This window comes from Anneissia japonica, unplaced genomic scaffold (genome assembly GCF_011630105.1).
Source record: "Anneissia japonica isolate Jap-2015-1 unplaced genomic scaffold, ASM1163010v1 scaffold9013_len99286_cov115, whole genome shotgun sequence".
Lineage (NCBI taxonomy): Eukaryota > Metazoa > Echinodermata > Crinoidea > Comatulida > Comatulidae > Anneissia > Anneissia japonica.
Window position 1 is genome coordinate 70,465 of NW_022688095.1, and position 12,506 is coordinate 82,970.

Consider the following 12,506-nt stretch of genomic DNA (forward strand, 5'->3'; position numbering starts at 1 on the left):
CCCCTGTTACGCGCCTGCTTATAAGTGGGCCCCCCCACTTTGAAAAACGTTCCGCCGGCCCTGTTATATTATATATGTAAATTATTAGAATGGGCTTTATGTTAATGAACCAAAGAAGCAGCAATACTGCTTCCATTCCATTTTACATTTTTGTTAGACATTAAATTTTGTTTCTGTTGCAGCATTTGATTCCATTATTGAAGTACGTCCGTGGTGAGGTACTTTCGCAGGACCACTGGCTGGATTTGTTCCGAATGCTGAAGATGCCCAGGGATACGACGCTGGAGGAACTAACTTTTGGACATGTCCTCAATGCCTCCAGTGAAATCATCAGCAATGGAAATGAATTGAAGGTTAGTTGGCATGCATTTTATATTTTACATCATAAATAGCTTTAAAAAAAAATTAAAATCTTGGAAAAAGGCACAAAATTAATACGATATAGACACATGACCAGTGTTGTAGCTAGCAGGTTTTGAGTGCCGGCTATTATGCGTGGGGTCCAGGGGCCCACTGAAGGGCCCCGAAAGCGCTAGTGGGGGTCAATGCCCCTTGAAGCTGAAAGGTTTCAGCTGCTTTTTAATGACTTGGAGAGGTCTCCCACCTCTCTCCTATCATATTAATATCATTTTCACAATTATTTATTTTTTATGGGATCCAAATTTTCGACTTTCCACATCGGAATATATGGTATATAATGTGAGTGATATATTTATCTGATAATTTAATTAAAGTTTACACATATTTTGTGCCGATTGGATGATAAAAATTTGATCTCACCCGGCCGGCAACGACCGGCGTAGCTATAATACTGCACATGACTAAGTTTTGGCAAACAATTTATTTTCATTTAAGAAATTGTTTAATCGAGCGCAGGGAGAGGTATCAATTCGTGAGGCACTGAGAGAACTTGAGCTGTGGGGTGCTGCAGCTGTGTTTACACTGACGGATTACTCCGACAGTCAAAAGGTAACCATCAAACTCATCAAGGATTGGAAAGATCTTGTCACCCAGGTATGTCTTTAACTCCTCAGTTATCGATCTTAAAACACATTTTGGATTTCAGAACTATTCTCAAGCAATATATTTTTTGATTGCCTAGCTTTTTTATATATTTTGCATTTCAGGTCGGAGACAACCAAAGTCTATTGCAGTCGCTTAAGGACTCGCCATACTACAAAGGATTCCTGGATAAGGCAACCTTGTGGGAGCAGAGGTTGGCAGATCTGGATGAGTATCTGCACAACCTGAACCAGGTGCAGCGTAAGTGGGTATACCTTGAACCAATCTTTGGCAGAGGTGCCTTACCAAAGGAGCAGGGGAGGTTCAGAAGAGTTGATGAAGACTTCAGGTACCAAAGCAATTAATATGATTCAATTAAATTTTGTAGGATAATTATAAGTATGATGGTCTCACCTTTATAATCATGGTTAAATCTGTAGTACCTTTTAATGGTCAGGTGATATGAGGCCATATCCACATTATCCAATCACATGATGGCATGTTCTGTATGGTTACATTTTCTAAAGTCCTATAGATAAATAAAAAATCAGCAACATTTTGGAGATAAATATAGGAACAATGTAATTATTATATACTCAACTTAACATTAAAAACACAGTATATTTTCAATAAACCAATCCATTAATTACCAATCAATGGTATATTTATTAATAATTGCGATTCAGTTAATATACTATGCATCCAGGAATAAGCTGATTCATAGTTTGAACTGCACATGCCCCGTTTGACATTGCGCATTTCTAACTACAAATTTGCTTATCAACCAATGAATTACAAATCTATTATGTAATCAGACAACCATTCAGTAAAAAAAAAAAACAATCAATCAATCAATTGTTAATAGGTTATTAAATTATGATGTCCATACTTCTTACCATGTAGGAGCATCATGCTGGATGTTACCCGTGACAATCGTTTGTTATCATTTGTGGTGCACCCTGGCTTGCGAAACATATTAACAACGGAGCTTGATCAATTGCAGAGGTGTCAGAAAGCACTGAATGAATATTTAGAGGTAGGCATCTCTTTGACCAATCAGAACATCCGATACTTGGAATTTAATCTGGTGTCTGACAAAATTAAGCCAATACAATTATGGATCTTATAGCTAGACACTTTTATATCTCTTTATTTATATATATATTCCTTCATTATTTTTATTATTAATACAGGATAAACGTTCAGTATTTCCTCGTTTCTATTTCATTGGCGATGATGATCTTCTGGAGATCTTGGGTCAGTCAACGAACCCAGCTGTGATTCAATCTCACCTGAAGAAACTCTTTGCTGGAATCCATAGTGTTGATTTTGACGATGAATGCAAGCACATTCTTGCCATGAAGTCCATCCAGGGAGAGGTTGTCCCTCTCCTGAAGCCAACAGAGATCATTCCAGAAGTTGAGGTAATGGATGTAAAGTAAGGTAGTTAGATTTTTGTAGTGTTTTATACTAAAAGAGTCTCAAAGCACAGTGTGGACCTAGTTACATTATACTTGTTTCTCCTGTAATGGTCTCTACGTATCTGAGCTACATGGTGAATTGGTACTAGTACTGTTGTCTGTCCGCAACGGGGGCTGATTGAACCAGTACACCGGGGTAACTCATAACTCATCTTGAAGTACAAGCCAAATTGTGTACCTGGCCCTACGGTTAATAGTCCTTATCTGAGAAGACTTTTTCCACCACCAGAACCATAGGCGAGTGTGCTGATATTATGGCTGTACTTTGCGGTGCCCCTGTCTTAACCACTTAACTAATTGACTGTAATAGTACTGAGCGGAACTGTAGTTTGGTTGATTGTGTACTTACCTTTTTTATTCAGGGTCATGATTTATTATTCATTTTCTTAATCCAATGAGGTTCTAGAGTCCTACAGTAGCTTCAAATACTCAACATTAGAAATCAACAACATATAAATAATTATATATTCAATAAGTATTTTAACTCATCTTAGTCCCGGATTGTAGTTACTAAAGAAACCTTACCACCAAGCATTACCACTACCTCTTGCACTATAAAATTCTTAACATCCGTACATTAATTGGATTTTATAAAACTTTAAGCCAAAATTTATTACTTCAGTACATGTAATCAGTTTTTAGCCTTCCTAGCAAGCCCTTCTAGCAAGCCCTTCACTTTTTCACATACTCTGGTGCATCAAGATGACAGTTACAACTATGGTTCTTCCTTCGCATTTTTCATTGATTAATGCTGATGGTAAATTTTGTCTCTAGATTTGGCTAGGCCGGTTTGCAGAGGAGATGAAGGCAACTCTGCAGCAGCTGCTTGTTGAGTGTTTGAAGGCCTACAAGAGTGGAAGCAGTGCTGGAGTGGATCCATCCAAGTATCCATCACAGGTATTGAGGGCATTCTTCATAGCTTAAGAGCAAATTTCTCATGGTCATGTGATAATACAATTCAGTTGTATCATAGCTAATCAATCACAGCAATGCACAATCCAGTATGTTTCTATTATCTTTACACTGCACAATAAAATGTGTTATTTTGTGAATACTTGGATAATTTGACTATTGCTGTTGCAGTTTATTTCGTGATTACCTGGATAAACTGATAAATGCCTAAGTTTCCTTTGGAACTTACCTCTCAAGCATAAAAGAAAATAATTGGCTCGCCCTAGCTCGCCCATATACGCCCTGGGTGTATGAATAATATCCTAGTTTCCTTTTCGCTTTTATCTTGTATAGATGTGTGAAAGCCTTTTTATCAGAGTTTTCTTTTGTTCTCTAACAAAGATTTGTAAAGTTGTATTGTAGCCATGTCCGCGAGGAAGCATACTTTTTCGGTGTGTGGTGGGCCTAGGCCTAGCCCATGCGACGATAAGCACCCTGCTTGCCCGGCGTGTCACTCTTGTGGGCAGGGCGCGCCATGTGATATTTGTAAAGCCTGGACTTCTGCAAGGTTCCAGGCTGCTGCAGCTTGGATTGCTAGCAATTTCGGGCCCAGCTTGGATTTTACTTCTAAGTCGTCCTTCCCACCAGCTTCCATGTTCCTGGGCCATCTTTATGCGCATCCCAGGAGCAGGTCCTTACTCCTGATTTAGTGAAATTGATCTCTGATCAGGTTTCGCGCATTACGAACGAAGCATTATGTCTTCGTTGCAGCAGCAGCGTGTTGCTGCTACGCAAATTGCTCCTCCTCTTGTTCCCCCAGCTGTTCCAGTAATTGGAAATACACCGGCCGCGGGGTCAGAGGTTAGGGTTCCTGCGGAGTTTTCCCCTGGTGCTATTGCCATGGATTTTTCAGATGGCGATGTTTCATCTGAGCTTGGTACGTCTGGTGGGGTCTGCAACCTTTGGTTTGCAAAGTCATGCCTGCTGTTCTTGACCACCTGGGGGTGGATTACGCGGTTCCTTCTGCCCCTTCGGGGGAAGGGGCTCCAGTGTGGGCACCTGCTGCCCCTCTTCGTGCGTCTTCCCTGACGCCTGTGGTCCCCTTCCCTGCGGACCTTATTGCCTGCTTGGGTGCCCAGGCCTAAGATACTGTAGTTCGTCCCGTAGGTCGGCACCATGCCGTCTCTCTGCGGCGTTTCCTGTGCCTGAGGCACAGTTCTGCTCCCTTATTATAGCCCCCTAAATTCCTAGGGCGGCAAGAACCAGGCTCTGTGAAGCTCAGGGGCTCTCTGCCGGGTCTCGGTTGTTTTTTTCTGACAAGGGCTTGGCTGCTGCGGAAGACGCCCTTCAGCTGGCATGCATGCTGTCAATGCCTCTGGTTATTTGCTCTCCTGTTCTTGGGCCAGATGATATTTCGCTGATGCGTGAGTGCATTGGTTTGATCGCAGACCAGTTTGCGACGATAGTTCTTTCGGCGGATTCTCCTCGTCGTTCTAATGTTCTGCGGGGTACGTCCATCTCACAGGGCCATTTTGACCGCTTCCACCACTGCCCTTTCTACAGAGCCAAGGATTTGTTTTTTGGCGCCAATGTTGAGGCTTGGGCCCGAAAGTTGGAGGCTAACCAGCAGACACGCTCATGTTACCAGGGCCCCGATTGCGCCGGCGTTCGTTCCAGGTCTGGGCGTGGGACTTCCCCACGTCGTCAAGCGGTTCGCCGTTACCCAAGGGCCTACCAACCGCCTCCTGCACACCTTGTAGTGCCTCCCCCTCCTTCTCTTATGAGTGTCCCGACTGTGCCCCCGGCCCCTGTGGCACCGGTGCGTCAGCCAGCTCCTGCCTTGGACTCTGCTTATCATAATGTTTGTCAGGGCCGGCGTTGACGGAGAAGTCCCCGCTACCGGTGAGGGTGATGGTCCGTCTGGCTCCGCATGTGGTGTCGGACCAGTGGGGGGAAGGTTATGCCTGTTTGGTATGGAGAAGGCTGTCAATAAACAGTGGGGTTCTCCATACCATTTCCCAGCGATTATGAATCGAATTCACTTTACCACCACCGGTAGGCGTTTACAGGGTGACTCGGATCCCTGTCCACCCCGGCAAAAAGAAGGCCCTTTTCTAAGGGGTATAAGATTTGTTATCCAAGGGCGCGGTGGCGTTAGTCACTGCCTCGCCTCCAGTCTACGGTTTCGCATGGATTCTTTGCCTGTAGTTTTCCAGGGTCTTCGGCCTTGCGATTGTGATCCACATTTAGGTGATGAAGTCGCAAAACTTTATTTGCATTTGGTGGATTAAGTCGCAAAACTTTAGCTTCGTTTGGTGGCACCATTTCCTAGGTAGACGGCGACCGGTTTCGTTAGCGGTTGGTACATTTCTTACAAACATTCAGCCAAAGGCCAGTAGAAGTTGAGACGGCAGCCGTGTTTTTATCGATGTGTGCCATCGTAAAGGAAAATTGCGTTTTAATTTAAATCTCCGAACTTCTGAAGCTGACATATTCTATGAAGAATGTAGGCTTGTAATGCAGGCTACAATTTAAAAACGGCCCGGACTCATTCAAAAATTCGAGGGGGTTCGCTAGAAAACAGGGGGGTTCGCTAGAAAAGGGGGGTTCGCCCGAACCATAAAAACCCCCCCTGGCTACGGGCCTGTCAGCACATATTCAATATTTACAGCAGACCCCACATTGATCTCTTTGCAACAAGGTTGACAGCGCAACTCCCAGTGTTTTGCTCTCGACGTTACTCAGAGCCCACGAATGCCCTGTCAATCCCATGAGACGGTCTTTGGGCCTACACTTTTCCACCCCTCTCTTTTCTTTCTCGGGTGATGGCTCTTATCCAGCTTCACACGTGCAAGATCCTCCTTGGTGCCCCCGACAGGTGGCTCCCTCTGATGTTGGATCTCCTCTACGATCTCCCACGCATTCTACCACCTCGCCCAGACCTTCTGTCTCAGGCCCAAACTCATGAAGGACTAAACAACCGGAAGTCCCTGTCTTTGACTGTCTGGCCATTGTCCGAGCTGAGTTCAGATGCGGTGGGATTCCAGAGGGCCCTACCTCCCTTGCCGCCCAATCACGCAGTGAGTCCACTAGAACCCCTCTCAACAGTCGCATTAAGCATTTTTCTTGATGGTGTTCCGACTACGAAATTGATCCACTGTCTCCCTCTCTAGGAGAGGTGTGTACTTTCCTGCATTATTTGTTTGAATCTAGGTTGCAGGTGCGCACCATTGCGGGGTATTGATCAGCGTTAGCTGTGATTGTACTCAAACTTCCTGATGGATTGAGTATTTCTACTTCTAGTGCAATAGCGCAGTTAATGCGTGGAATGTTTAATTCTCGACCACCTTGTCGTGTTTTGCTGCCTCGGTGGGACCACACAATTGTTCTCGAAGCTCTTATGGGACCTCCTTTTGAGCCGTTAGGATAAAGAGGATAAATTATGGTGTCCCGTTAGGGCCATTAAATAATTACATTGACCGCACGAAATCACTTAGAAGTGCTAACTCTCATCCTTTTGTTTCCTCTGTTGCTCCGCATGGCCCATCCAGTTGGCCTACACATCATCTCATACACCGCCCCCTGCCCATATGCATGAGGTTTGCAGCTCTGTTACATCCTAGGCTTTGTTCCGTGCGGTTCCACTACCGGACATTCTCCAAGCGGCATGGTGGCTTTCAGACCCAACATTTTCCTCACTTGAAGGATGTTCTTGCCTCAGAGGCTTCAGTAGCTGAGGCAGTTCTTTGCCAGTCACGTTAGGTGTGTACCTTCTTTTTTGTTTGATCCCGCCCTCCACCGTTTGCCGGTGCTAATCTGGCATTTATCGGTTTATCCAGGTAAGTAGTCACGAAATAGACTATCAGTAGTGATGTTATTAGTCTAAGAGTGAGATACCTGAATAAACGCCCTCCAACCTCCCTCGCCGAGATCTGTTATAGACTCGAAGTCAACAAGGATATTGTTCATACACACAGGCGTACTGTATATAGGCGAGCTAGGGTGAGTCCATTATTTTCTTTTATGCTCGAGAGGTAAGTTCCAAAGGAAACTTAGGCATTTATCGGTTTATCCAGGTATATCTCACTCATAGACTAACATCACTACTGATTTGTTTATTTTTAATTAACTGCCCATCCCAAAATTTTGGATGAATTAGAAGTGGTTACAGTCCTCTATGATGGAAGTCCTATTATTTTTTAAGTGTGTTCTAGTTCAAGTAAGAATAGTTAATAGTCAGGTTTATCCAGGTACATGTAGGTATATAATTTAGCATTGCTGTTTATTTGCTTAATATCCAAAATGAATAAGCCTTGAAAATTAAATTTATATTTTATTATTTTATACAATAGACAGAACTCTTGAATTAAATAATAAAATACAAAAAAAAATAAATATACAATATATTAGGGTGTTAGCACTTCAACCTTGTTGAAGCTGCATGTCACAGGTTATTTCCTACCTTTATCTTTATATTATTGTTATTGATTATGATTATTAAAAATACTGAAAATGTTTCTCTAGATACTATGTCTGGCCAATCAGATTCAGTTTACCGAGCAATGCGAAGCAGCAATCAGAGAAAATAGTCTACAACAGTTCCTTAGTGAGGTCGAAGGTCAACTTGATGCATACACCCAGGCCAATGTCCAGATTGGTGGACAGACTGGTGTCCTAGGACTCAAACTGAAGGTAGGTCAACAAATTAGGTTGCAACTGGTATTCAAACCAAACAAAAGTGCTAAGTTGATGATTAGAAGTATTGTAGATTATACTGCGTATTTGACTTTGATACATTTCACCCAGTGTATTTATATCTCCAAATAATCTTTCATTTTGTAGCCTATTAACATAGTAGTTCTAGAATCACTGTTTTAATAGATAGTGTATTGTGATATCTTGTGTAACCACCAATTTTGTAAACAGTACCGTTGCGCGTGCATTGTCGCATTATGTTCCTTATAGAATCGCGCTGACCGACAACCGTCGGATGCAGTGAGTACCCGGCTTTACTCTAAGCAAATTTATTCAGTTCAGCGAAATCAGTAGTTCTAACTGTTTCAAATTTTTGCGAAGAGAAACAATGCGCAACCCATCAGAGCTCAGAGAGTGAACTGATGCTTTCGAGTGTAAAACTGGCTTAAGGGAAACGGAAATGAGGAGGATCAAGGATGTCACAAAAGAAAATGGATATAACATATAGAACATAGGATGGTCACAGTTGAGTGATTCCATACCAAGCATTTCTTACAAAATCATATTGTCTGTAAAGTCCATAGAGTTATAATTTCTAAGTATACAAGAATTCCAATGCATTCAATGTTCTAAATACACAGAGCTGTGTGTGTGTACTCAACAAGAAGGCTGCTGTAGATTTCTGCATTGCTTTCTCGCCTAGATTGCACTCTAGTTGTCATATTTCACCCATATATTACCAACATATGGGCATGATGATGTTATATTTCACCCATATATGGGCAAAATGATGTTATATACCCATATATGGGCATAATGTTATCATTTACCCATATATGGGCATCATGATGTTATATACCCATATATGGTCACATAAACAGGCCTCAAAATTAGCGCCGGCATTCGGCAATGGTGAGTGAAGCTATGAACAGCACTTTTTTGTAACTTTAAAATTCTGGTAGTATGGTGCCCCCAAAGTAAGATTCCATAATTTATATGAGATAAAAATAAGTGAAGAATAAATAGTTTTAAGAATATTTTAATATATTTCCGATACTTAATGTGATTGTCCCATTTTAAATTCTTATTGATTATAATGCCAAGAAAGTTATCAACAATTTCAATTTCAGTACCCGCAATTTTTAATTTCGGAAGTTCTATCTCTTTTTTTTTTGTGGTTGATAAAAAAATTGACATTTAGTTTTCTTAAGATTCAGAGAAAAATTATTTAATTTTAACCATTGCCACACCTTGCTAAGCTCTAAATTGATATCATTTGTCAAAAACCTGTTTTCAGTATTTTAAATACTTCAAGTGTGTGAAACTCTTTTTTCTACTATTTTTGTTTAACATTTTTTTTATGGTTGACCATGTCATTTTTATATCACTTTTATATTTGTCGAAGCATGAATAAAAAATATGATTTTTTGGCAAGCCAGATGGTTTTCTTAAAAATTGTGTTATATGTGTTTAGATTATAGTTTTTAAATTGATATATTGACTAGTATCTTTTAGAAGTCTGTTTTACCTTTAAATACAATTTATCTTTGAACTTTATTGACCTTATTATGCCTTTAGTTATCCTTGGAGATGTTTATGCTTATGTTTATTTACCTTGTAAGTCATTGGTTTAAAATGATTTCATTAAATCCAAAATAAGAGCATAATATTTCATAATTTCCGTTATGGTTGGGATCTAGATTATTATTAAATTGTGTAATTATATCAGAGTAAGTCCATTTTGAAACTATCTTAATTCTCCTGAATAAATTCATAAAACAAATCTCATTTAGAGCACTGTTCAGATTCTTCATGAATCTCTTCCAATACTAATTCCCCCATTCATTTTTTTTTGCAGTCCAACAGATATCATCAGATATGATCAGATCATCATCTTTAATGGAAATTCCAACACCTCAGGGTTTGTCACTGTTTGGAAGCTTCTACCAACTAGGCATTTCCTCTACCAACTAGACAATAATACACGTTCTAATTTTAGATGTGTATTCTTTCTTAAAATGTTTGCCCACTAACATTTCATAACACAAATCTCGTTTTGAGCACAGTTCTTCACAAACCTTTTCCAACAGTTCCGATCCAATTTTCTCCAGTCCATAGATTTTTGTTATTTAGATCATCATCTTTAAATGAAATTCCAATACCCCAGAGTTTGTCATATTGGGAGGCCTCTACTAACTTAGCATTTCCAGTGGCTTTTAGGGCTTCTAAGCAAAAATTATTTTGAGTGAATTTGAGGCGGAGAGCAGTTTTTATTATGATTTTGGCCTGGTTTTCCCAGGTAGAGATGGAGAAGTTCTTCATTTTTCTACCTTCTTTCTTGCACTGTGCAGGTGTGGCAGATTGCATGATTCTATGAGCAGCTATCTCATCTTTAAAGAGATCAGCTTTATGATACATCAAAAACTGCTCAGGAAAATGGTAAGACTGGTTGTTGTTATCCTTGAAGTGTGAAAGGTAGTGATTAGACAAGGGAGTAAACTTACCATAAAAGGCAATGTTGTTATCACCAAATTTCTTTGTTTGCAATGTCTATAAATCAATACCTGGAATTTGATCTATGGTTTCGCAGGTATAAGACACGTCATCAATGATAAGTTTTTCCTATTCCGTCGTCTTGCCTCAAACATAACTGGTGATAGCTTATTACGGCATGCTGTGATATCAGGAGAAAAGTGTTCCTGCTGACAAATTGTGAACCTTTTGTGGATTTTAGATTCCACACAAGTTGTCGATATCCATAAAAATGAAATCTGCATATAATAGGGCAAATCCCATTCACCTTGTATTTCAATCTGTGACAACGAACTATCAATATCTTAGCAATAGTGTTCATCATCCATGATGTTGCTTCCAGAATCTACGGAGTGTAATTTCAACATTTTCCTTCTTACCTTTAGAGGAAGCATCAGCAACTGCTGCTCTTGCTCCATCACTAACCATATCACCAAAAAATACAGGGATATTACAAAATATGAGATTATCCTATTTAACATAAGTGTTCAAGTTACAATTATCTTTCTTCAGCTGAGTACAAGTTGCTTGAAGTGTACTTATCATTTCTTTGGTATTTTGCAACTCTGAACGGAAATTAAACATCTCATTCCTATTGATTTCAGCCAGACTTTTTGTTTCAGAAGCTGTTTCATGTGCGACATCCAGAGATTGCTTGATGTCCTGTATATCCCTTCTCATAACACTTTGATTTGACATGATTTTATTATGATTAGAATCAACCTTCTTATCTAGGCTGTCTAGTTATTGCAAAATTAGCTCCATTGTGGCTGTATTATTCCCACATTTAACTGATGATTTGTCCTTCGATCTAGTACCTCCACTCATAATAAATACAGTATTGAAATGCTTTTACTGAGGTAATGGAATCCAAAACAATCGATGGACAGTCACTGCATATTATTCAAATTAGGTGCTATGCATAGCAGGTGTCATGGCTGACTAGGCAGGCCTTCGCAAAAGTAAAATTATGCTAGTTGAATTGCTAACAGTGAATAAATTCACTATACCTTAGCTTATACAAAATTCAACTGTTTGGTTAATGGGTACTGAAAGCTTACACAACAGTTGTGTTTAGAGTACATCCCAAAATCTGTACTCACTAGCGTTGGGGTGTGCCCTTCCGACGATTTTCCATACAGCGGGAGATACAAACTCGGGCCCGATCACGCTTTCAATGACAAAGGCCAACAAATGCTTAGCAGAGCTCAGTAATTAAACGTCTGCACTCGACTGTGTTCAATGAATAGGTTGGGCTCTCCAGATTGACTGGGTGACTTGAAAAGACATCCATCGCTGCTACAGCAGGTCAGCATCAGTTTATTTCGGGCTGTAGCTGAAACTATAAGATTTTGAAAAATGCCGGCGATTTTCTTTTTTTTTTTTTTTGCCAACATACTTTTTTCCTAATTTTGAGGGCTGCATAAACGTCATAGTGTGGATAGAGATTAAGACATAGAAAATGTGGTTCATTTTATCTTGAGGAAGAAGGCTGGGTCGTAGCATAATTTCAAACCCAGATCATCTGCTATTTTGTAGGCATTAATTTTGGACACAATTCACGGAATAGATGTCATTCAACTTCTAATGAAGAACAATATCACAAGCACAGAAGAATGGCTGTGGCAAAAACAACTACGCTACTACGTCAAAGAGGACGGCATCGCAATAATGCGCATGGTGGACGCAGAATTTGAGTACACGTATGAGTATCAAGGTAAGCCTGCTCTTTCTCACATTATGTACAGAATGTTTTTTTTCAATAGAATAACAGTGAAATTATTAAATTGATTTATATCTATACCTGATGATTTTTTTTATGTTAATAAATAATTTATAATTGAAAACTTGCTTTTAGTATTATCTGTCCAGTCCAGTCCATTTTTTTTTTTTTTTTTTATATTG

At 40.2% G+C, this 12,506-nt stretch overlaps 1 protein-coding gene across 1 annotated transcript in view; it reads left to right on the top strand.

The window, feature by feature from the left end:
* The window catches only part of LOC117121275 (cytoplasmic dynein 2 heavy chain 1-like), a gene marked incomplete at its 3' end in the record, with an annotated part of 54,940 nt that overhangs the window by 25,787 nt on the left and 16,647 nt on the right, over nucleotides 1-12,506 (top strand). Inside the window, exons 21-28 of the mRNA XM_033266411.1 lie at nucleotides 183-353; nucleotides 856-1,014; nucleotides 1,128-1,351; nucleotides 1,906-2,038; nucleotides 2,196-2,426; nucleotides 3,258-3,380; nucleotides 7,899-8,066; nucleotides 12,141-12,318. Coding sequence (XP_033122302.1) covers nucleotides 183-353; nucleotides 856-1,014; nucleotides 1,128-1,351; nucleotides 1,906-2,038; nucleotides 2,196-2,426; nucleotides 3,258-3,380; nucleotides 7,899-8,066; nucleotides 12,141-12,318 — 1,387 coding nt within the window. The remainder of the gene's footprint in view (nucleotides 1-182; nucleotides 354-855; nucleotides 1,015-1,127; nucleotides 1,352-1,905; nucleotides 2,039-2,195; nucleotides 2,427-3,257; nucleotides 3,381-7,898; nucleotides 8,067-12,140; nucleotides 12,319-12,506) is intronic.